The sequence below is a fragment of the Heteronotia binoei genome, chromosome 5 (genome assembly GCF_032191835.1).
Source record: "Heteronotia binoei isolate CCM8104 ecotype False Entrance Well chromosome 5, APGP_CSIRO_Hbin_v1, whole genome shotgun sequence".
Lineage (NCBI taxonomy): Eukaryota > Metazoa > Chordata > Lepidosauria > Squamata > Gekkonidae > Heteronotia > Heteronotia binoei.
In genome coordinates this window covers 108963825-108989124 of record NC_083227.1, presented here as the reverse complement: position 1 = coordinate 108989124, position 25300 = coordinate 108963825, and the positions used below count along the sequence as shown (strand labels likewise).

General features: G+C 43.8%; 2 protein-coding genes across 4 annotated transcripts in view; one reads left to right on the top strand and one right to left on the bottom strand.

The window, feature by feature from the left end:
- The window catches only part of IFRD2 (interferon related developmental regulator 2), a 33625-nt gene extending 18598 nt beyond the window's left edge, over positions 1-15027 (top strand). Inside the window, exons 2-12 of one of the 2 annotated variants that reach the window (XM_060240054.1) lie at positions 2243-2359; positions 3382-3466; positions 5193-5317; positions 7467-7624; positions 7768-7818; positions 9222-9403; positions 9629-9734; positions 10357-10491; positions 11279-11407; positions 11652-11747; positions 12302-15027. In XM_060240054.1, the coding sequence (XP_060096037.1) occupies positions 2243-2359; positions 3382-3466; positions 5193-5317; positions 7467-7624; positions 7768-7818; positions 9222-9403; positions 9629-9734; positions 10357-10491; positions 11279-11407; positions 11652-11747; positions 12302-12382 (1265 nt within the window). In that variant the 3' untranslated portion in view covers positions 12383-15027. Of the gene's footprint in view, positions 1-2242; positions 2360-3381; positions 3467-5192; positions 5318-7466; positions 7625-7767; positions 7819-9221; positions 9404-9628; positions 9735-10353; positions 10492-11278; positions 11408-11651; positions 11748-12301 lie in introns of both variants that reach the window. The other variant, XM_060240053.1, reaches the window with a different exon arrangement.
- A 490-nt stretch (positions 15028-15517) lies between these two features.
- Positions 15518-24113, bottom strand: LSMEM2 (leucine rich single-pass membrane protein 2). 2 transcript variants are annotated; one of them, XM_060240055.1, is made up of 4 exons: positions 24053-24107; positions 17584-17700; positions 16858-17100; positions 15518-15767 (listed from the first exon to the last, which is right to left on the bottom strand). In XM_060240055.1, the coding sequence occupies exons 1-4, from the start codon at positions 24072-24074 to the stop codon at positions 15634-15636; spliced, it is 516 nt and encodes a 171-aa protein (XP_060096038.1). In that variant the 5' UTR covers positions 24075-24107; the 3' UTR covers positions 15518-15633. The 2 variants fall into 2 exon arrangements, with proteins under 2 accessions (XP_060096038.1, XP_060096039.1); XM_060240056.1 differs by having other exon boundaries at positions 15519-15767; positions 24022-24113.
- Between the last annotated feature and the right edge of the window lie 1187 nt (positions 24114-25300).

Below are 25300 nucleotides of genomic sequence, written 5' to 3'. Positions count from 1 at the left end.
CTACTGGAGCAACATTTCTGATACTTTAGTACAGGTATTACACATCTTAAATTATGTCAGATATTTACTTGAAAGCTGGGTGATCACTGTCTGACAGTCGTATACTGTAATTATCCTACCTTTATTCCATGGAGCTCAAAATAGTGTACATAGTAATCTCTTCTTTCATTTGATCCTCCTAACAATTATCTGATGTAGGTTAGACTTAGAAAAAGAGTGATTGGTTCAGTGGACTTCATAACCAAGTGAAGATTTAAACCCAGGTTTCTTCTGTCCTAGTTTAACTTTAGCCACTGTACTATATTGGCTCTCAGTTGCTGACAGTATCTTCCCTAAGGGACAGATTGGTTTTAGATCAGGCCACTGTGATGTACTTGCTCTTACTTTACATGTGTCTGAGAGGAAGGAACCTTAGCTTGTCTCTTTAATAGACCTCAAGGCATATTTTGATGCCATCAGTAGAAGCTGTGGTGAAAGCTTGTGAGTACTAAACTCGAACAGCATCTTCTCCAGGTAGCTGACACTACTTCAGTGTTATGGTATTTGCTTAATGATTAGTCTTCTCACATGGGACATCTGCCCAGCTGTATTCCAGTGACTGTTTTACATGTCCAATAACGACAAGTGTATAGGATAAGTCTCTCCTAATATTATTGTCTTTTTTCCCCTTTAAACCTGTAAGTAGCAACATGAGGGTTACACTGATTCTGCAACCTTTGCTTTGGTACCAGCTAAAAGTCAATATTTGCTGTCACCTGTGAACTTGAATGCCATTTGGTTTGCTGTGCAGCTGTTCAGCAATGTTTTTTAAGGTTTGCCGTGTGTGGACTGTATACTGTATGTTTATGACTGTATATTGTCTTACTATGGTTGAAAGGTTGTGATCACTTTGTTACAGCTGAAATTAACAGATTATATATTTAAAAAAAAATTAAATTCTGAATGAACATTAAGTTTTGCTCATTCCTACTTCCTTGTCATCCATTTTTATTAACCATGTGCCACACAATTCAACTACTTGTACTTATTTGTCCTTGAATAAAATCAGGCATTCCAGCAAATTGAACTGAGTGTCTTCATTGTTGGTGTTGAGCAAAGTTAGGAGAGTTCCTGGCCTCTTAAGATCAGAAATGGTTAAAGAAGGACTTTCCCCCTTGCTCCTCCTCCCTTCCTTATACTATATGGTGTTGATTATCTCCTGGTCCAAGTCTTAAAGAAGGGGTGTGCCCAAGCTGACAGTGCTAATTTTATCCAAAGGTACTACTGGTGACATATACATTTTGTTATGTACTAGTCCTTAGCCTTTGCTGTATTAAAAGCTAATTGCTGTCCATTGCTAGCAAATATCTCCAGGAATGCAGAGAGAATGGATAACCAAATGTGGTGCTTTTGGTGAGTGAGAACTTGTTTGTCACTCTCCCCTGTTACTTGGTTGCACTTGCCTTCCACAGAACTGCCTCAGCTTGCTTGGTTTTTCCAATGCTTTGCATTGTATCACAACTTTACACTACCACCTTAAACAAGGTAGTGACTGCTCGGTGGGTTTGAGGAGAATGCCCTCAGAGTGAGGCCTTCTCTATAGGTGTTGATCTGATTCTTTATGGTATGGAGAGACATGTGGTAGGTCTAGAGAAGAGATGCAAATATCTGAATTTTGCTTAGGGAAATTGAATTCACAGACATCACAGATGATCTCTAGTGATATGTTAGTTTACTACAGTGTGCATGTAACTGCTTGGTTGGCTTGAACCCATATGTGCAATCAAGCTATCCCAGACTTAGCTCTTACCTTGAGCGTGTGTGGTTGTTTGTTGTTATATTATGATGCCAAGTAGCAAGAAAGAGTTTTTCTATACACCAGGCCCAGATCTGTGGTATTATGATTATCTTTATGGGTTCCAAGTATTGTCCTCCCAAATTGCAAGGAAAGCATTGTCATTCAGGTTTCTGATCTGGTATGGAGGTGTGATAAAATTACCAGTATTTGACTTCCTAATATAACTAAGCAGCTTGTCAGGCAGCTACATGTAGATTATAATTGGTTAACTCTTGGTAAATAGTCCATCTGTATTCACTCAGCAGAACCGGAGGGGGGAGGAGTTATGTGACTTAACTCAGAACCTCTGATAGGCCATTTTATGAAGCAAAGTAAACAGAAAAGTGCAGAATTAAGCTGCTTTTTTTCCCTTGGTAAATGTGAGTTTTTCTGTTCTTGTACCAACCTTTTAATCTTCTCCTTCAGGTGCCCGAAGCAGTGCCAAGATGGATTCCCAGGCCAGTGATGACGAGGCAGCTAGTGAAGTTCTGAGTCATTACAGCAGTGCCAGTGAGACTACTAGTGTAGCAGAGGAAGTGACAGGTGAGTGTGGATGATGTTAGTAGCAGAAGCCTTTTGTGGCTTATAATAAAAAAGCTTGCACTCCTTGAATAAGTTCCTCTAATTGAACTAGATAGATATGTAGATACACAGATGGACAGAAAAGGAAAATTTGGCAGTTACAGAAGGAAGAAGAGAGTAGGTCTGTAAAGGCAGCGAGGCTCCAAATCTGTAGGAAATAATAATTGCCTCACCCTGTGTCAATCACAAATGCTGCAAAACTGGGCCATTAACAAACAGAGGGAATCTGTACCCAGTTGGGGCTTATGGGAAATTCTGTAAATGAACCATAAGAGAAAGGCCTATTGAGAATTAAATATTGTTCGGAAGGGACAGAAGGTTGAGAGCAGATGAGTGTCAGTTGAAAGGGAGAAACACCATCCTGCTCAAGGCCCTGGGAGTTTAGAGAGTCTTGGATGGGGTGATGTGGGGGAGGTGTTGGGATTTCCAAATTGTCCCCTGATGAGTCTTTCTGGGTCCCTAACTATTTCTCTGTTAAGTAAGCTGCTGGTACGTATTTAAGCATGAAGAGACTTTATTTAAACTTCTGCAGACTTGTGCTGATGGCACATCTAAGAATTAAAATAGTTCTCCGTATGCTGTACACCACTGTGTGACCACAGCTACTCAGATTTCCAGAGTCTTTAGTTAATTGTATTCCTTTATAGTGAAATGTGCATGCTGCTTTACCTTTCACCCCAGAAGTGACTTAGAACCAAGTTATTAAGAGCTGAAAATGATAAACAGTTCAAAATTTCATATTTATATATCATTCCATCTAGTTGGATTCAATTAAAATGACAGCTGCCAGGGAATCATGCAAAACTCAAAAATTAACCTGCAGCAAGCCTCTTGAAATCACAGGAGGAAGTTCTCTGTGCAGCCCTGCTGGTGCCATTCAGGCCCAATGTCATTCTTGTGTTCCTTGCCGAGGGAGGCAGCCTCTGCAGATGATGGGGCTGGCTGGGATGATCTGGTTCTCATGATTTTTGCTCTTTTCCTAGGTGGTGAGGCAGTTGATGAGCAAGCACAGCAAGAGGAAATGGAAGATAAGCTGAAGGAGTGCATTGACAATGTCATGGACAAGAGGTGAGAGGCATATGCCATAGCAAGGATAACTTCAAACATGCCAAAAGGTGGTTCAGGAAACTAAACTGTGTCTTAGCATGATGTCTGAACTTGGGTTTGTGCCCATCCAGCAAACCATGGTTGCTGTTAACAGTGGCTTGGTCTGCACATCCTGGCTGGTTTTATGCTTGCCAGCCATCTTGTCCCTTGTCTCTGTCATCAGATGAGCTTGAGGAGTGCCTCTGGAGACCAGTGCAACTGGCTAAGAAGAGCCTCCACCTTCCTGCTGTATGGTGGTGGCCATCACTCTGTCTCCAGAGGGCTGTGCAGATGGGTAACCTGAGCAGGGTGTGACCTCCCAGAGCTGTAGTTAACACAAGCCTCAGTTAGGCTTGAGGTCTGTTAAGCCCAGGAGTCTCTGATCCTTCTTAGCCTGTGCCTTTTTGAAGGCCTGTCTGCTTTGTATTGTTAGAGCTCCAGAGCTGCGGGATAACAGGCTGGGGACAAAAGGAGCAGAGAGGAAATCTTTGACCCAGTGTACTTGTCAGCATGTTTACCTAGTCCGTGCCTTTTGCTTGCCTGTGCTTTGCTATGCATTGTTGGTAGAAACTGTTCTGGGAACAATCTCATTGCTTGCAATATTCCTGTCTCCTCTCCCCCCCCCCACCCTCCCGCCGCAGTATCTTTCAGTTGCTTTCTAGCTAAGCCCGTAGCATCAAATCGTTACCCAAGGCAGACTGGACACAGTTGCATTGGGAAGAACTTGGCAGAAGTGCCGGCAGTGCTTGGCACTGCCTCCCTCTACAAAATATGGATTACGACTGCCCTTCTGGCCGTGCAACCCTGATAATTCACAATAATAATAATAATGTTTAATTTATAATAATTTTTAATTATTAATTAATTTTTTATTAACCTATGAAATGGTGTGGGGGTTAAAGCCTCAGTCCCCTTTTATGTCTGTCCCTTTTAAACAAGCAGGATGAGGAAGCTTGATTTAGGAATGTTGATAAGGTGTGAAAAGGATTCATTTGGTACTGCAAATTGGCCTCTTGTGCTTTAGTCAGCCAAATAGCTTCATGGTGTGAGTTCAGAAATCAGATGCATTACGAAATGAACAGGTGCGTGCTAATATTCAACAAGTAATTATGGTGTACCACATAATGTGTGAAGATGCTACATACTGTCTCTGACCCCATATATATCATATGTCTGTGCTGCTGAGAACTGCAAGTTGGATTTTTGGGATATGTACATCCTCTTCAATAGTGCATTGGTTGTACATAATAGCATATAATATTTTTGTAATGTGAGAGACATTTTTAGCTCAGAATCTAGGGCCAGGCATACAGTTTGTATTTTCTTGCAGTTCTTTAAAATAAGACCCTTCTGGGCCCCTACTTACTGACAGCTGGTTGGTGGAGGTTGAGCAGGGCCTCTGATCATTGGTGGGAAGGGCTCCAGAGCCTGCACAGCTCTTTGACCTACTCCATGTCTGCTCTTACCTGCTTCTATAAATCTTTCCTGCTCTTGATTGGCTGTTTTCTTGCAATCCCTTCCATCTACAATCCCTTTAAAATCCTATATTTTTACAAGGAGGATGCAAACCTAAATAATTTGCATAATTTGTTTGGAGTACTTTGTGTTTCATTGGTGTAAATCTTGGGGTTTGAGGGGACATCTGTCCACATATAGCTCCCAGACAGACACTAGTTTTGACTCCCTCTCTCCTTGAACACTCTTCCAGTGCCAAGACACGACAGGTGGCTCTAGAGAGCTTGAGGCTCGCATTCTCCTCCAAGACACTCTTTGACTTCCTCTTAGAACGTAGGCTCACCTTGACAGACTCCTTGGAGAAGTGCCTGAAAAAAGGTTGGTCTGCAATAGTGTTCTCTTTGTATAATTATGATATTTTGGGCACAACCTGAAGTGTTTAAATTCCATTGATTTTTCTTTGGGAACTGGAACATATTGTATTTTCCCCATAGAAATGCATTGGACTTGAAAGTACTTTATGTGGGTTGTGCTCTTTGAAAGGGAGGCCAATATGGTTAACCCCATAATGCAATAAGGAGCTAAAGGTGATAGAGATAGAGCAGTGCTTTCCCCGATGTTGTTTAACATCTACATGCGCCCTCTTGCCCAGATTGCCCGGAGATATGGGCTGGGTTGCCACCAGTACGCTGATGACACCCAGCTCTATCTACTTATGGACGGACGGCCTGCCTGTATCCCAGAAAACCTGGACCTGGCGTTGCAAGCCGTGTCTAGATGGCTCAGGCTGAGCGGGCTGAAATTAAATCCAGCAAAGACAGAGGTCCTTTGCTTGGGTCGCCGTGGTCCAGTGAGGGAGATTCCCTTACCGGCCCTCGATGGTGTGCCTCTGACAGCGGCGCACAGGGTTAGGAGCCTGGGGGTGCTATTGGAGCCTACTCTAACTATGGAGGCCCAGATAGCAGCCACTGCCAAGTCCGCATTTTTTCACCTTAGGCGGGCAAGGCAGTTGGCCCCTTTCCTGGAGAACAGCGATCTGGCAACAGTGATCCATGCAACGGTCACCTCGAGGCTGGACTACTGCAATGCCCTCTACATGGGGCTGCCCCTGTGCTGAACCCGGAAGTTGCAGCTAGTGCAGAATGCTGCCGCCCGGCTGTTGTTAGGGCTCCCTAGATGGAAGCACATTTAGCCGGGGCTTCGGGGACTGCATTGGCTGCCGATAACATACCAAGTTCGGTACAAGGTGCTAGTTATGACCTTTAAAGCCCTTTATGGCCTGGGACCTGCCTACCTTAGGGACCGTCTCTCCCCACATGTTCCCCAGAGAGTGCTGAGATCGGGGTCTCAGAACCTCCTTATAATCCCTGGGCTAAAGGAGGCCCGTCTGAAAGCGACCAGAGACAGGGCCTTTTCAATTGCAGCACCCTGTTGGTGGAACCAGCTCCCGGAGGAGGTGAGGGCCCTGCGGAACCTTGAACAGTTCCGCAGGGCCTGTAAAACAGCCCTCTTCTGGTTGGCATACAACTGACCGATACCGGGATGCCTGAATATTTAAACTTATGAACATCAGAATATTTGAACACTGAAATACGTGAAGAATTGACTTAAGGAAGAGGTAGCATAGTATATTTATGTGAGTTTTATGTATTTTATTGTATAATCATTAATGTATTTTAAACTGATTTACTGTTAGCATTCTGTGTTGTAAGCCGCCATGAGCCCGCTTTGGTGGGGTAGGGCGGGATATAAATCGAACAAATAAATAAATAAATAAATAAATAAGAGATTTGCCCAAGGCTGCTCCATAAACTTTGAATCAGGAACCTCCTGACTCATAGCTACTAAATGGGATTACACTTTAGTTTACCTGGGGAACTGGGCATCAGCTGCATTTTCTGTTTCTGCAGGAGATGTAGTTATTGTAGAAGCTTCAGACTGATAGATATGGTGGCTCCTGTGAATTGAGTTGATAAGTAAATGGTGTCTTGATATTCTTTGAGGGAGGGGTGGGGCTGAAGGAGAGGTCTTCAGAACTACGAAAGAACTTGAGAAACAAAGTTCCTGGGATTAGGCCCAATTGAATACTGCAAGAATTACTTCTAAAGTGATGCGTTCAGGGTTACTCTGTATCAGAGGCATTCTGGGAAATACAGACTTTATGGTTCTTCCTCCATCCTTGCTGGACTGTCAAGATTCTGTGACATCTCCACAGTGTGTGGTGTATTTTATGGTGCTGTTTTTTCAGTGCTAATGCAACCCTACATAAGTAGATACACATTGCTTAGTGGTACTCTTCACATTGCTGTTGAAATCCCCTCTTTAGAGTGCTGTGAATTCTTGTCTTAAAAATCACCTTGAAGTACTGTGAGAAATGTTAACATTTGCAAGAGAGAGTGCCACTCTTAAGCCTTGTGGTCTGTCTTTCCACCATTATAAATGTTGCAATAGTGCTGTGTTGCTTACCTATGCCTAGCCCTTTTCAGTTTTTGGGTCCAAGATGTGCTGTGTCTTTTCCTCCATTCAGGTAAAGGGGAGGAGCAGTCCCTTGCTGCTACTGTTCTTACGCTACTGTGCCTTCAGATGGGCTCAGGGCCTGAGGGGGAGGAGGTCTTCCGCAGCCTAAAGCCCCTCCTCATCAGTATCCTGACAGATTCCACCGCCAGCCCAGTTGCTCGGCAAAGTGTGAGTAACTCCCTTTTCTTCTTCCTCAAAGCAAATTTAGCTGCATGAGGGAGCATTTGTAAGAGTGCGACCTTACCTATTGTTTTTTTAAGTGATTCTTCAAAATAGCTTTGCCACTACCTTTTTTTTCTCACCTCCTGTAGTGTGCCACTGCTCTTGGGATGTGCTGTTATATCGCTGCAGCGGATGTGGAGGTAAAATATGCTACTGTTTTAATTGACAGCTTTTAGCTAATGAAGCTAGAAATAATTCCTTCTCCTCTCTTACCCCCTGATGACTCAAAGTAGATTTCTCATGTACCCAAATATTTCAAATGGGTATTAACATTTTATGGCTCTTTTTACTGATAAACAGGTGTTTGGTTATTGAAATTCCAAACTGCTTCTGAAAAGGGATTTGTTTTGCTTTCTAAAACTACTAGACAGACTTCTAGAATGGATTAGGGCAAAAGCTATACAGGTGTTTCTGTGACAATTATATCCTGTCTTCCATAGTAGAAGTACATGGGGAGTTCCCAGGAAGTCTCCTACCTACACCCAGATCTGCTTAGCTTCAGCAAAGCAGCTGCATCATATGCCTTCCATCCATGCCCTCTTGCCAGAGAACAAGGTCGCCGATCTTTTTCAACCTGTGGGGGCTCTTCTGGAAATCTGACACAAGGTGGTGGCTGCAACTACAATCATTCAGAGAATGAGGTTACAGATATCTCTGGTAGTAGGGCTTGAACATTTCAGGCAGAAGCTCTGTTTAATGGGATGCCTTTTAAAATTAACATACTGTATTTTCTTCCATATGCACAGTAAGAGGTGCTTGACAGAGTTTGGTAGGAACATAAATTATTTTAGAAAACTGAACCAAATTAGATGTAGTGATGTTAATATCAACTTCCACCTGAATTATTGGGATGATCTGATGACTTCAGTGAAGTTATAGTTCCAGCATTTTTGCCATGCTGTCCTATCATATTTAGTCAGAAGCAAGCCCCACTATGTCCTTAGAATACCACAGGTATTCTATTGCTATTTGCACAGGTAAAGCCACTGCCTAGTTTATACCATGAAAATCAACAGCTGGAAAAGCCCCACCCACTTTCTAAACACACTTGGCAGGCACTAGGAAAAGAGCTAGAGGGTTACCCTAGTGCCCATGGGAATCCCTGCTGTAGAGGAAACAAGGCACGAGGTTCCACATTTGTAATGCCTCTAAACAACTCTGCAGGTTGAACTTCGAGAAGAATCTTCTTTATTTGTGGGTTTTTAAAAGATAAAATACTTCCAAAAAACACGCATTAGTTTGTGGGAAAGTACTAGTTTTGTACTCTGTCTTGTGCAGCCTTTTGGAAAGCTGCCCATTTTGTCCTGAGAAATATGCACCCTGCGAGGCATTTTGGAACTCAAGGAAGTGGATGGTGCCATGAGGAATGTGGGAAGGTGCTAATTTTCAGTGCTCACAGTCAGCATGATTGGAGAAGAAATTATTCCCTGCAATTCCATCACTGTTTTTCTCACCAAATTAACCAGTGACTCTACTGACGTGTGACATCCTTAAGTTCTTCCTGTTGCTTCTGTGAGAACTGCTCACTTTCTCTCTTTTTCAGGACCTGGTTTCTTGCCTTGCTTGCCTGGAGGGTATCTTCAGCACCTCCTGCAGCAAGGAGACTGGATCAGAGCCCTCCCACCATAGCCCTCTGCTCCAGGTCTTGCATTGCAATGCGCTCCAGTCCTGGTCCCTGCTTCTCACCATCTGCCCAAGCACCCAGATCAAGAAGATCCTGGACAAGTGAGTGGCCAGTCTTGCCCAGGCAGCAGCATGTCTTCTGATCCAGACAGCTCTCCTGTTCTGCCCTGACTAAGATTTAACACACTTCAAGGGCAAGAGCTCACCAGGGCCTTTGCCAAGCAGGCCTGCCTGGGCATGGGAGTGGGAGGAGGGGGATGAATTCCCAAGGTAACTTCCCTGCAGAACAAGAGGGTGCTCCATTGCTTTGTGTTTCTTCCTCTGCAGTCACTTACCTACATTGCCTCTGATGTTGTCCAGTGATAACGTCCACCTTCGGATTGTGGCTGGTGAAACAATTGCGCTGCTCTTTGAGCTGGCCCGAGACATAGAGGTATGTTGAATCCCCTTTCTTATCCAGGTGCAAACTCTTGTCCTTTTGTATTATGAACCATTGACTTGTCAATAGACAAGAACAAGCTAAAACAGAAATGATAGCTGCAGTCCAATTGCATCCTCTCTACTTAATTTCAGTTGTTTTAATCTGACTTGTCTTAGCTTGTAATCACACAGTCCTCTCAGTCTCAGAAGACCCAGCAAGAAGTAGAGAGGGCCTCCCCTCCCTCCTAAATGTGAATTGGTGCTTCTGCACTGCATAGAGACTTTACAAGAAGTGGAACAGTACATTTTTGAGCATAGTGAATTGAAAACAATCAAGTGAGTGAGGATGTTTGTTGTTGTTGGAAATCCCTGTAGCCTTCTCAAGCTTGGTGCTGGTCAAAGGGAGTCCACTTTGTCTTAGTCACACATGACAAATGCAGACCTCATCTAAGGACCTGGATTGGAGATGCTGGGGTCCCACTGTATGCCACCTGGAGCTTTCTAAAGGAAGCGTGGGATAAGAGACACAAGAAATAAAGCTTGGAAAGAGTTGCATTGTTGTATCCTTTTGGTTTGGCCTCAGAGTATGAGTTGGAGCTTCTAGTTGTCATCCCATCTCGTATTTGCCACAGGAGGATTTTTTCTATGATGAAACGGACCTGCTGTGCACGAAGCTGAAAGCCCTGGCCACAGACAGCAACAAGTACCGAGCCAAAACAGATCGGCGAAAGCAACGCTCCATCTTTCGGGATGTGCTGCATTACATTGAGGTGCCTTGCATGCTTCTGGCCATGGTTGTGTAGCTCTGTAGCGAACTCTATTTAGATTTCTCAAAATCCACTTTGAGTCCTCCTGCTCCCTTGATCCCACATGTATGAAGGGCAGGAGGTGGTAGCTCATTGCTGAGCACTTGTTCATGTTTTGATGTACAACTTGTATTTTGTATTGCTTCTCATATAATATGGGTCAGGCCTGTCATTCAGAATAGTCTAGCTGAAATTCAGAGACTTTCATGAAGGGCAGAGGGGAATCGTATTAGTGGAGGCATTCTCCTAGGCACTGGTACTGGCTTCCCTCATGAAACTTTCGGGGCAGTTTTTGCTATTCTGACTTACCAGGAATTATAATCAAGAAGCAGACAATGGCAAACCACCTCTGAAATGTCTGCTGCCTTAAAAGCAAGTCTAGATCACCACATAGTGTTACATAACATGAAAAGTGGTGCATAACACTGACTGCCGGATGATCTTAGGATCTCCTGGCTATTCTACATACGCTGCTGTCAATTAATTAATTGTAATTGATTAGTGATCAAGAAGCAGGTCAAAGCCTGCATATCCAAATCTCTTTGCAGCTGACTTCTTGGCAGAACAGATTACCTAGGTATCTCTGTGGAGCTGGCTTATCCTGCAGTGCAGTTTGAGTGGCTAACCTTACCAAGGGTTTGGTTATACTACATTGTGCTGAGTTGTCTCGCCCACCAAGTGGGAAGATCTGGTGGGGTTTGTCTCTGCTCTTCTCCATCCAGTCTCTGAATGCAATTTTCTCTTGTGACAGAATGGGGAGTGCCATGAGGAGACCATCAAGTTTGGACTAGAATGCATGTATGTGGACAGCTGGGCAAGGAGAAGAACATACAATGCCTTCAAAGAAGCTCTTGGCTCTGGGGTCCGGCACCACCTGCAGGTAAGACTAGAAGAGTTTCTACTGAGAACTTTGTTTTTTATTTTGATGAGGAAAGAGATTTTGTTAGGGTGGGAGACTTCAGAAGAAGAGGCAGCTGGCCTTCATGAAAAAGCATTGATACACAGAACACATTTCAGGGCAGAGCTCTGAGTTTTACCTTAATTGCATGCTTAATGTCTCTGGGAACTTGTTCCTTTCTTGGCCCCAAGATTCTACCCAGTGGCTGTTGTCTTCTCATCCTTAGAACAATGAGTTGCTGCGTGAGATATTTGAACTGGGGCCCCCACTCGTGCTAGACGCTGCAGCCATCAAAGCCAGCAAGATCTCACGCTTTGAGAAGGTATGTCAGTGATGCTGCTACAGTTTCTGTTATCCTTGACTTTCTTGTTTGCTTCGTTCAGGCTCTATTTTTGCAATGAACTCTGTTGTGTTTCCCTTCCATAAGGACATGCCATAGGTGCTTGACAGTGCCACTGGAAAATGTGCCTGTGTGTCCTCTGAGCCCTCTAACATGAGTGTGATGTGTGATGGCCAAGTCAAATAGGAATGAGATTCAAGTCTGTGGGCTACATAGAGATGGCTCACAGAAACCAGGCAGGGGATGGCTCTTTGCCTTCTTGCCCACTGTTGAAGCAGAATGTTAGACTAGAAGGACCTTTGGTCTGATGCAGCAGGGGTTTAACCATAGTGGATCTTCCTTCTGGGTCCTGAGGCAGTTTTTAACCATAAGCATAGATTATTTTTCTTGCTTTGTCAGAATTCCCAAGTTGTGTGCAAGCTCAAAAAGGTTTGGGACATCTGTCCTAGAGCCTTTGTTAAACTTTTATGTCAGAATTTTCCTCATCTGACTCTTTTCTTTTTCTGGTTTATCTCTTCTTTTTCCATCCCTACCAGCATCTGTACAACTCGGCTGCTTTCAAGGCCAGGACAAAAGCGAGGAGCCGTGTTCGAGATAAGCGGGCTGATGTCCTTTGAGGGGATGCTGCTTCCTCCTTTTGCCTTCCGTAAAGCCAATGAACTACAGACCCAGACCACTGTGAACATGAGGGGGTGGGGATGCCTGGGGCAAGGGACTCATTGCCTCAACTCATTCAAAACTAGGGTTGTGCCATGCCCCCTCTATTCCCCCACCACATTCTGGGGGCAGAGAGATTTTATATATGTGTACAGAATACTATTTAAATGTCTTGGATGTTTGAATACTGATGGAATGGCAGTGGGCAGGTGCCATTTTTATTTTTTTAACCAAAAATCTAAGCGAGGTTGGGTGGTGAGGAGACTTATTCCCCTTGCTGCTTTTTAGGCCAGTGATAATTTTAGCCTCCTTCACCTGTCTCCATTGCTGAACGTATTGTACGGTCGCTATGGGCAGCACAAATTGGAATAGGTGATCATTTTCCATCATCCCATCTTGTAGCTGTTGACTCTTCCTCTGATCAGCTCAATGCAGGAGGTGGGTTTCAGGCTGTAGTACTCCAGGTGGAGGCAGTGAAGGAAGTGGCTTGAGGATGGGTGCCTTGGGTTCTCCCCGCCCCCGCCCCCCGGAGTTGAAGGTGCATTGCCTTGTGTTGGATGAAATGTAAATTAGAAATCAGTGTATTTGATTGAAGGCTGGGGCTGACAACACCGTGAAGGGGGGGTATTTTCTGCTCGAGCAGTTGCTGATTCTTTATTGCTTTTTCCTTTTACTGATTTCCCTGTCTATCACTGTCTGCAGATAAGTTCTCTTGCTTTTTAGCACTCGGTTTTGCTTCTCATTTGCATATGGCTTCTTATAGCATCCCTGTTGGCAGCCCTGCAAAACTCTTCTTCCCCAAAATGGGGAAGCCGTCCCATGTGGCAGAGAAGTTCCCCTGCAACTGACAGAAGTTCCCTACAACTGACACAAAATAAATGAGAGTTTAAGTTCATGGTGCTTTGCCTGCTCAGTAGCTCTCTTTCAGTGCCAAGAAAAGCTTTAATTCTGCATGTATTTGCTTGCTACATAATTCATTTAACCTCCTTTACCCAGTGGGAAAGGCAAGGAGCTATGCAGGGGGCCTGATGCCCCATTTTTTTTACACTTAGAACTCCTGCTAATTTGACTTTTGAGAGATTGCCAGGCCCACACACTTTCAAGCTGAAACAATTTCAGCCCTGTCTTACAGGTATACACATGTGAAACCTCTTAAGAAGCTGAATTATGCACTACATGCTGTTTCTTCAGCAGTTGCAGAGAACTGGAGAATGTAGCCTTGTGGATGAGAACCAGTAAATCAACCAGTGCAAGAGTTTATGCAGCCTAGTTGTTGCTCACTGTTGTGCATGCTGTATGTTCTGGGCTTTACTTGGCTTCTTTGTGATTATATCATCCCAAGTCAGGTAAAGTGCAAAGTGTGTAAGTTGTCAAGCTACACAGAAGCCTTTTAAAAAGGCAGCATGTTTTTAGCTACATGTGACTAGAGTAGTTGCAGGTGTATGCTACTCTAGGTACCTCCATGGAGCAATCTCTAAGAGCCACTTCACCTAAGCCTCTCATAATCTGTTTTTAAGCCATAAGGAAAAGATCAGCTAGAACTAGTTAAAATTAAGTGGCTGGTTTCTTCTGAAAGTAAGAGGCAGGTAAGAGCCATGCTTCTCTTAACAGGACTCCATCAGCCATGTTGTGGGCATGGGGCTTACTTTGGAAGGTGAGAGTCTCATGACTCACTGAAGTTTATAGAAGTAATAATGGCACCCACATGGCAGGGCATGCATCTAAGCAGGTGCGTGATGCCTTTCTTCACATTGCCTAGGCCAAGTTTACTTGCACAGACCTGCACCAACAATGCATGTCCCGTCTGTACAACATCTTGAGCGGTGTGCCTGTTCACAAAAGGAATTATTTGGCCAGTTTAGTGGTCAAGTGTAGGGCTATTCTAGGTTTCCTGCAATGCCAAGGGTGCAGGTCAAGGCACATCTGAGAGCATCAAAGCAAGGAATCTCTTTATTTGCAGATAATAATTGTTCCTATTCTGTATTATGCACCATCTAGGTTCCAATTGCAGCTATCCCTTTATTATTATGTTTAAAAGCCTGTCTAGGCTTTGAGAATGAAGGAAAAAGCTTGGAAGCTTAAGGTATTTTTTTTGCTGAACTTTACAAAAACTAGCAGGAGTTTAAGGATCAAATGAGACATTACGATCCAAGTGTACTTATTCATCTGTCCTGTGTTTACAAGGGAGGGTTAGAGTGTATGGAGGGTGGGAACAAAGCCTGGCCCCTCTCCCTCTGTACTCCATTGCTTTAAACAGCTTGGTCCAACCCCAGAACCAGCAGTGAGCCAGGCTGGGGGGGAGAAATCCTTAAAGAGATGGGACCCCCCATATACTCCAGTTTTGATTAAAATACACTATTCAGCCCCCTCTTCACACATGCACAGAAAGACACGTGAACAAATACACATGGATTCTCCTATTCTCCTGTCACATCTGCTTTAAACCTTAGAAGTTAAGCATTGGAATTTCTGTACTGTACCTTTCTAATTCATATATTCTCTGTTACACTGCAGTATTACCCCTTCTCTCCGCATCAGCCTTCACCACCTCTGGTTGGAAATAAATATGTGGAAATGGCAACATTTGCATTTGGCACAAATTTAAGATAGGGTGTACATGTGTGTTTAATTGAGTGTTTAACGGAGTCAAGATTTTCTAATTGCAAAATGTTTTTAATGTTGGTAACTATTGTTCCTCCTTTTAATATTATGATGCTCCTCAAGAGCTTCCTTGTCCCGGTCTTCTGAGGAAGTGAGTAGCATACAGTAGTAAAACGTAGCTGATCTGGCTTTGTCACTTTAATTGTCATTTATGAGACACCCGCCCAAAGGTGACCTACAAGTAAGATCATTATGGGTATATATAGTAGAACAAATTGATGTGACTAAGTTACTAGCAGTAGTCTTAAAATATGTTGTGTGAGATTTTTTCTAAAATGAGTTGGAGAAAGATTGCTCATGAGAAACATCATTCCCATTAAGTCTCAGTGCCATTTTTTCGCCTCTCTATTCTGTTTTCTTCGGACAGCCTCAAGTCTGTAGCCACTGATGCCTGGAAATTTGGAACTCTCCACACTAGGGGTTCTGGAGAACTCTTCTTTTTCCAGCTCAAGTCAAGTTAGTGTCTAAAATAAGTCAAGCAGGGAGTTGTTTTTCCTCTTCTATAGGACTGGAACCAAGCTTCCCAAGTGGAAGGTAGGGGTGATAGAAATTAAGTCTGAGCTCCAGGCTCACTGGCATTTAGCTGACTCCACAGCTGTAAGCTCATGGCCCTCATTTGCCGGATGGTCACCTCCTGGGACTCCAACCATCGGGCAAGCACTCGGAGTGACTCACTCTGTAATACTGTGGGGAAGAGAAGAAGAAACCTTGTTATGAATACTCTGGCTTAGTTATACAGCCCCTGGCCTGCACCTCTTCCTTTAAATCAGCAGATTTCACTTAACTGCATGCCAGAGACTTGAAGTTTTGATTTTCAGGCAATAGAATTTAGAGAGAGAGGTGAGGTGCTGTTCACATATCCCTTGCAGGAGTTCTTCAGTCATAGTAGTAAGAAACCTGAAGTTGTGAATAATAGTAGCCTCCCACTCTCATGGGTCCATTCCTGATGAGTTAGTGCTTCTATAGTACAGTATGAGTTAGTGAGTGCTAAAAGTTAACCAGCTATGTAGCATTGCAGTTTACTGGTTGCATAAAGGAACAGGCCCATACATAATCTGTTACTGCACTGGTCATTAATCTTTCCAGACCTGGGGACCTATTGAGGTACAAGTGTGACAGGAAGGAACATGAATCATAGTCATGTAAGAGAAAGAGCCTCATCTCCACCACTAAGTGACCTCATCTTGCTGTCCTATTTCTCCTTTCAGTGTGCATGCAGAAAAGGACAAAGGATAGTACCTGTGTTCTCTCTGCATTGGGTACCAGCAAATCATTCAAAAAAGCAGGAAACAAATGGTGGAGCTACACTACCAGGTAGAAGACCACTGTGCTAGTAGAAATAAAACAAAAAACAATGGGGTCAGGTACAGAAAGGGGAGAGTTTTCTACAATGTTGGCGGAATACCTAGGTTTGGAGAAAAATATATTTTTAAAAGTTTAAAAAGAAGGTAATTTAAAATCTGCCCTCCCCAATCCTCTGGATGTTTGGAAGGAGGAAAATGGGTTTTCAACTTGCCTAAAGATGGCAACAAAACTGGGGCTGATCTCACCTTTGCAGCCATTCTGCAACATGATGGTTCCTCAGATTCCTATCCCCAAAGCATTCTCTTGCATGTTGAATTCAAGATTGCTCAGATGGTAAAATCTTTAGGTTCCACAGAGCCCTCCTTCCCTCACTCACCCCTTTTCCTCATGGTGGGCACTGAGCAGCTCCCAACACAGAGTCTTTGTTATTAGCCCCAGTCAAGCACAGCCCATGGGGCCCCAAACATACCACTCAAATAGACGGCCAATGTGGCTAAAGCAAGGCTGGCCAGTACGAGCACTCCAAGGAGAGCAAGGAAGGCTGTTGGACAGCAGGTGGGGCCAAAACAGGGGCAGCAGGTGCAAGCCGGGATGAAGTGGGCAGCCTGCACTGGTGGTAGGAAGGATGTGTCTTCTTCGTTAGGTAGACTGAAATGCTTGGAGAAAGTGCCATGAGGAGTCTTTGGGGTGTTGGGCGGGGATTGACTGCTCCCTGAGGAAGAAAGGAGGTAGAACTATGAGTTAGGTCAGGGCTGGGAGAGGGAACTAGGGATGCAAAATTCCTGGGGGCTCATAGAACTAGGCAAGTTGTGGCTGGTGTTCATATTTATTTTACAGCATTTATATTCTGTCTATCCTTACAAGGGTCAGCAAGGTGGCTAACAAATTAAAACATATATAGTAAAATCACATTTTTAAATCATTAAAAACAACAAAAAATGAACAATACTACATCATTAAACAGGCTGCTAAAGTGGGTAGTATGGAGGAGCCAGATGGAATTTTTGTCTGGAAGTTTTGAGCAGTCCCGGCTGAGGTGAAACAACCACAGTGCCGCTGTGTCTCCCCTCCCCCCCGCCACTGTAGCCATAGGCTTGTTTTCATGGTTACAAGACACTACTGATCTACTAAGGCAAACGTCCCTGTGGGAACTCTTGGAAAATGACTGAGTATCCATTTAGGATGGACTACATACCTTCTGAGCCCTTGGCATGGTCATTTCTGCTAGATGCGTAGTGCAGGTCACTAATGGACTCCACTGCATGCAGGTTGATTTCTGCCATGTCATTTCTGCCAAGTTCAAAAGGAGTCCCTGTTGGAGGGAAGTGTAGGGAAAGGTGGGGGTTGGAGATCAGATCATCTCTGAACTTTCACAGGAATACTGTGCAAATCCCATTTTAGGCTGTGTTCAGTGCTGTATTTCTCCGCATCATTACAGCCCCTTTTTGAGACCAACTATATGTAAATAGAACGTCTGCCTCCCTCTCTGTTCCTAGCTGCTAAGAGCATGATTCTCCCCCCCCCACCCCCGCACTCTGTTCGATGGTCTCCTATTTTTTTTATAATAGCTCTGTAGTCTTTATCTCAAAACTTTGTATTAGTTTTATTTATAATTTTATCAGAAATGAACAACAAATAGTTTAAAAGTCAAATGTCACAGAAGGGGTCCAAATTTGGGTCTAATACAAAAGGCAGGACAAAGTTGCAACATCCTTCAGAATCAGAGTCCTGTATCATACAGGACTACTATATATATATATATATATATATATATATATATATATATATTATGCTTAGCCTGCTGTTTTTTTACAAATACTAAGCCACATTCTGGTTGGTGTTTATCAAATTCTCTGGGATTGCAGGTAGGTAGATGCCTAAAAAAAATTAAATTCTCTGTGGACATAGCAGAACCTATTCTGGAGTTTTAAAAAATGCATTTTGGAGTCAAGTAGCATCTAGCAGCTACTATTTTAGTATTCTCCAACTTCTCATGCTACTCTAGTTGGAAACTTGCAACCTTTAAGTAACCCTGAGGTGGTGAAATGGGCAAAGAGTTTGAAATAGCAGACCTAAGAAATGTCCCATTAATCTCAGTGATCATGTTGCCTTAAGAGGTTCCTGGTAATAGTCACTGCACAAAGATCACATTAGTGAGGGAGGAGGGTAATTGCCTCCTCTGTTATTATCTCCACACCCATCTATGTCAGATCATCTTCCATCTCTAGGGATAGAAGTGGTAGCAGGGATATGCTGCCCCATACCATGTGGGCAGAGGATATACATGTTGCTTGGGGCAATGGAGAACAATGAGAGTGGAGGGAGCAATCGTGCTGCAAGACAACCTGCACCCCAAGAGTTGCAAAACAGTTAAGAAACCAGGGAACCCTGGAAATAAATGCATTGGAGTGCTGAACGTGCCTAATTGAAACAAATCTCCACAGTTGTAAGGTAAGTGCAATTCAGAACAGGAACAGCAGGAAACAATTCCATAAAGCAAAATCTTGTCAAAGGGTAAAGCAATTTGCATAACTTACAAGTTGCATGATCCTTAGCAGATCAGAAGGAACTCTGAAGAGGCAGCATGTAAACCTGTCTAGAAAACAGAAGCTTGGCCTGGCAGCTGAATGGCCTGAGCCACCTTGAGAAAGAAAAGCACAGAGTTCTGTGGAATGAAAGGCCCTGTGCTTTATTTATTCCCACTCCAGCATTTTGAAGTACAATCCTGGGAAGTACATAGCATATGCTTAGGGTTGCCAGGTCTGTGTTGGAAAATACCAGGAGACTTGGGGTGGGACTGGGAGAGGGTGGGGGTTGGAGAGGGGCAGTGGTACAGTGCCATAGACCCCGCCCTTCAGAGCAGCCATTTTCTCCAGAGGAGCTGATCTCTGCCAGCTGGAGATCAATTGCAAAAGTGGAAGATCTCCTAGCGCCCCCCCCCCCCGGGAGGCTGGCAACCCTACAGTATATATTATTTCTACTTGTAAAGAGAATGCAATCACAGGAACTGTGCTCTTCATTAGCTAACGCATAGATACTGTATCTAGGCTGTGCACAAATGAGGGTTAAAAAGTTACCAAGAGTAGGTGTGAAATTTTTTTTAATGTATGCAGATTGTATTCAGATTAGCAAAAGAAGCCCACTGTATCCTTGTAGAGCAGGAAAAAAAAAATTCCACATTTCAGTTCCTGTGAAGCAAGATGTCAAGTTCCATTGGACAAATTATCACTCCCATATGGCCAATTGTGCCATTCATGCCTTGCAGTATAATAGATCTTGGTTCTCTTATTTGCCTGTACATGCTTGTTGCCCCCCAGTGGTCCATGTAGTTCACCCCTTCTTCAGTCCTCTTCAGCAGCCATGCCCCAAACAACGTTTGGAAAAAGCAATTTTCTCCAGTTATTTCAACAAATCATCCAATTATTTGTTTTCAGTTCAGGGCTTAGAAGAGGGATTCTGGCACCGTTCTACAAGGAGGCTTACTTCTCTGATCATAAGCAGTAGATCTACTTGAATAAAATCCTTTCTGCATCTCTAGTTTGTTGAATGCCCTTTTTCATAAGGGCGTTCTTTGCTTCAGTTGTGCATTTCAGATATCACTGTCTGTGTTCTTACCAGACACCTTCAGCATAATTAATGCTGCAATGTGCCAGGTTAAACATTAGAAACCACCCAGTAATTTACTCATAGAGCAAATGCCACATAAGTACAGCAGTATTCCTTCCTTTGAAGGAATTCTTTCTTTAAAAGACAGCAGAGCATAAAGTTTGGGTTTAGTCAGCCTGGTATTTTCCTTCCCAATATTCAGGGTTCATCTAGAATAATAGGAAAGGCTCTCAATAAAATGTTAAGTGTACCCAAAGAGCAGGCAGCACTTATCACTCCCAATTGCATGAGTTGGGCTGCAGTGTTGGCTGCTGCAAATTGCACCTAACTCTCTTCTTCCAGCCACTGGTAGAAGCATGCAATATGAATTAGAACACCTAGCCTTTCCATTCTACTAACTAGCACAGGACACCAGGGAGCCCCTATTCCACTGCTGTCCTAAGGGAGAAAGGTAGGCAAGCCAGTGCCAGCCGTTGCTCTTGCTGCTGAGTCATGATACTTCCTCTCTGCCTGGTTCCCTCTGGGTGGCTGCAGCTGCTTCCTAGCTGCCATTGCCACACACAGGTAGGTAGGACTGCCAGCCTCCAAATGGGGCCTGGTCATCTCCAGGTATTTTCCAACACTACAGGCAACAGCAGTAGCAAAACAAGAGAGACCATGGGAGACAAAGTAATCATAATAAATGTAATTAAGGCTATTTAGAAAAGTACAAAATTTACCAGGAGACATATATAACCAAAAGGGCCAGAGGAAGGACCATAAACCCAGCTATCATTTGATTCATATTTTTCTGGTCCAGTATCTGAAGTCTCCCTGGTAGAAGAATTCACAGCAGAGCAATAAGCCTTCTCTCAATGCATATACAGCCACTGCTCATTTCCAATAGACTCCATGTTCCTCTGGTCCTTTTGGACATATAAGTCTCTTGGTCTATTGTAGTCCTGGGGTGCCTTTAAGAAATACTGTAAGAAGACTGTAGTGAGTACCCAGGACTTTATGAAGACCTGTTTTTGATTACCTACATCTGAGGGTTTGGAATAGATGCTGTGGAAGATTTTTAACTATTGGATGATATGTGTTATATTGACTGCTGGACTATTAATGCATTGTTTCTCTTATACTCTAGTGTGATATTGTTGTAAATTTTGTACTGACTTTTGTTAATAACTTCAGTTATATTTATTATGATTAGTTTGTCTCCCACGGTCTCTCTTGTTTTGCTACTCTAATTTGAAGACCAGGGTTTCCCTTTAGTGTTTAACACTACAGGCAGGCAACCAGCTGCAAGCACGGGAAGGAAGAGGAGAAGCTGCAATAGAATGTGCACAAAAAAATTGCTGCTGCAATGGGTGGGTCTGTGGGAGGGCCCCAGAAGGTGTGCAACAGTGCTGACCCTTGATGATGTCCCTGACAAAGTTGTGGTTGGCAATGTGATCCAGCACCAACAGTGGTTCTCCTCTGAGGTCAAGGCCCTCAGAGATTCCTTGGGTGGGAAAGGCCCAGACAACACACCCAGTGTTTTTGACCCTGAAGCCATCTCTTATTACCAGTCCTCTGAAGCACCCTGGCTTTAATACCTCAGATTCTGCCATGTAAGAGACTAGGCTAGTATTACCCTTCCCTTTCCCCATTTAAATGGCTTAGCTGCTGCTCAGTCACTCAGGGACAGAACCTAGTTCAGCGCCTCCTTAGAGAGGATGGAATCCTGAGCTACATCAGCCCTCTTTCCTTAATAGAAAGTGCTACCAACTATCTCATGCATCAAATTCACAGGCATTTGGGGATCATATTTTTCAAGGACACAAAGGACATAGCCTTCATAGTTCCATTACAAGGACCAATCAGAAGGCAATTACACAGGACTGCATTAAAAAAGAGAGATCTGTCACCATCTTTAAAGATTCTCGGGGAAGCCACATCCGAATTTCTGCTTGCTGTGATCTGTTAAAAGCACAGGAACAGCTACTTTGGAGCTTACTGAAGAGGCAAACCTTTATCTGGACTTTACCACTTCATAGTAAAGATAGAGGCTCGCATGACTGAATGTTCCCCATGCCCACTTCTGCACACAGCAAACCAAATGTGTGAGAGAAAAACAGAAAGGCTCTTCTCTTTGACATCTGGTATTTTTGTGTGACACCCCCCCCCCCCAAATTGACACAATCTATACTTGCTGACCGCCTCAGGAAGAACTAGGCCCAATAACATCCACTGAATTGTGCAGAAATATTCTACGGTCTTGCAAATTCTCTCTTTCATATACTTAACAGTCATCTGGGCTGCTAGAAGGATTTTATCCTTACAAATTATCCATTTGCTTTAAAAAAAAACCCATACTGTAATAGAGATATTTGGTCCGTGTTATTAAAATGTTCCTCTGAGCACTATTGAACTTTATGTATCTGAGAGAGCCATGGAAGGTTTCTGAGTGGCCTTGGGTCAATCATTCTCTCAGCCTAACCTACCTTGAACAGTTGCTGTGAAGATAAAATGAAGCAAAGAATTTTTTAAGTGACTTTGGGTCCCCATTGGTGTGGAAGATGTGGTATAAACAAATCTAAATAAATATATGTGGTTAGTATGTCTATCCAAACATTAGCCACTTCTTAAATGTAGTTGGTTAGAAAATGTTAAACTAGAATGATTCAAATACTTTTAATCACATTCTTAGCCATGAAGTTGATTGATGTATACATACAGACACCCTAGCTTAATCCTGGTACTGCTCTCAGACTCACCATAATGTAGGCTGGAATACCAGCCAGGTCCCCATGGTAGAAGCAGGGGAAAGAGCAAAAGCAATGAGCCTAGAATCTGAATGCCTGCCTGTAAACATGATTCCAGTTTCCCAAACTAACTCTGGTTAAAATAAGCCATGGTTTTGCAGTCTGTTTGAACCAAGGTAATTATTCATCACAATGTGATGCTACATAAGACAAACAGGTAAAAAAATGTCACTGTTGACTCTGGCTCTGTTGCAATTGTGAACTTCAGGACACAGTGTTAACGGCACTTAGGATTTCTGCGAATCAATCTTTCAATTCTGTGCTGTAACAATTCTGTATTCACAATAGCTCCCCACAGCTTGAAAACACCTTTCCTTGTGAAATAGAATATTGTCATAAAAATAAAAGGACTAGTGTTTTAGCCCTATGAGATATGTATACTATAATATTAAGCACTTTGGGTACAACTGGGGTCTCTTGTGCAGTAGCCTGCTGCCGTGTCTTCAACACAACAGCATTTTCTGTGAGCCATTATCATTCCCACCTCTCCCCTACACATTTCATATGTGGTCAAAATCTAAGACACCTTGCAGCAAAGTTGTCTCCCACCGTGGGCTACAGTACTAGATAACCCTGTTTTTCAATTATGCCTGATATAAGGCAAAACTGGAATCCTGCTTGCCACAGCAAGCAACGGGGGGCGCAAATAGTCCAGGGAAGTGCTTGAATAAGGAACCCTGCTTTTGCAGCTGAGTCAGGCTCTGGTAACCATGAGTCAGGCAGGCACATCAGGCATGTTTCATGAGCTAGAGAGAAATAGGCTTGACTCAGCCATAGTGGAGAGGTAGCAACTATGGTGTTAATTAAATGTCATTCGGATACATTCACATTGTGTTCACATCCCTGTCTCTTTCCTGTGCCAGGATTACTCTCCCCTAGACCAAGCTTCTCATTCTTTTGAAACTGCCCAATTTCAGCAAGTGTTTCCTAAGCCCTGCTTTGGTCTGCACCAACTAGAGCTGCCAACATGTTCACCTGAGCCAGGATTCCCTGCACCTCATTCCACGCCTCCCCTATTGAGCAAGAACACCGTAGATGCTCTCCCCATCAAGCTGTCATGGTCATTGTTAGCTGTGTTGATAATCCTGCCACATGATCACTGTTTGAGCTGCCTGTGACAGCAGGGAAGCCCCTACCACTAGAGAAACTGTACTCAAGATCTCAAGGAAGTACAATGCCTCTGCTAGCAGCACTCCCTTTCTCCACCATGAATAACCTTTTTAGAGCTTCCCTTAATATACCTTTGCAATCCTGTCCCCAAACAGATGGTACCTTTTCCAGTCTTGCTGGGCATCACTATAGCCAGGCTCCTCTTCCAGTGTCTCTTCCAGAGGGAAAAATGGGTGTGGGAGAACTATGAAGGGCCTATAGAGACACCTCCTCCTAGAGAAACTGATGAGAAAGTAAACAGAGGCTTCTGTTTGCCACATCAGCTGCTTGGGCTTAAAATAGGAATGAGAGGAGTCCAATGAAGAGCTATAAATAGAGACCAAATAGAAAAATCAGAGGAGATACTTCATGAGCTATATTAGGTGAGTGGTGGTACACAGAAGATAAAGAATGAAGAATGGATATCTTGTGGGACAGAAAGAGACGTGTATGGAGGCAACCACAGCAAGGGTGAAAAAGGAATGGAGGAGCCAATAAGGAGTGGGCAGAGTTCACTAAGTAATTGCCAGTCTGTCCCAGAGCTGGAGTGGTGCCAAGCCAGCCCTACTGTGGCACTGCAAGGCACCCAGGCAGCAGGCAGAGACTGGGAGACATGGCATAGCAGCAACCGCAGCTGCTGTGCCATATCAAGGCAGCTGGGTAGTGAATCAGGTCTTCCTCTTTTGCTGTATCCAGGATAGGTGGTGGTAAGCCACAGCTCTGGCCCCTGGGAAGCAGCTTCGCTGCAATGTATGGCAGGAGGGAGACATTTCCCTAGAATGCTGAAAACCCTTCAGCTAGTCCTGGAAGTGGGAAAGTGTGAATCCTTTAGGGTGCAATAACAGCAGAAACTGAGGTCCTTTTCCTGATAATCTGATAGTTTTTGAACACAGGTTTTTTTTTAAAAAAAAATGCTAAACTTCAGGGAGCATTTGTGGTAGAAGTGAACAGGGCTCTCTGTTGCCATCTAATACCAGATCACTCAGGCCTGCTGAAGATGGTAGAAGGCAGATTGAGCAACTGCTGTGATCTGGGCCTCCATGGTAAGTGAGGTATCCAGTATCACTCCCAAACTTCACCTTCTGAGCCAGTGCAAGAAATACACTGTCCAGGGTTGGGAGTCAAAGGCCTGACTCTAGTCCCCCACGGTTCAGGTATAGGATATCCATCTTAGTTGGATTGAGCTTCAGCCGGCTTTGTCGCAACCATCCAGCCACAGCTTCTAAAGCCCCGGTCAGATGATCCAGTCTATTTTCATTTAGCCAATATCTAATATTCTTAAATAATATCCCCCGCACTCTGCCATTTCCCAGAAACAGACCCAAATCTACAAGAATTCCCAAACTGGAACATGGCAATACTAGTGCCATG

Coding starts and splice junctions, on each gene's coding strand:
- LSMEM2 (XM_060240055.1), bottom strand. CDS start 24,074: ATGCCCAGCAAGACTGGAAAAG. Junction 17,701..24,052: donor GCCCAGCAAGACTGGAAAAG/GTACCATCTGTT, acceptor TCCCTCCAACAG/GGACTCCTTTTGAACTTGGC. Junction 15,768..16,857: donor ATTGGCCGTCTATTTGAGTG/GTATGTTTGGGG, acceptor TCTTCCCCACAG/TATTACAGAGTGAGTCACTC.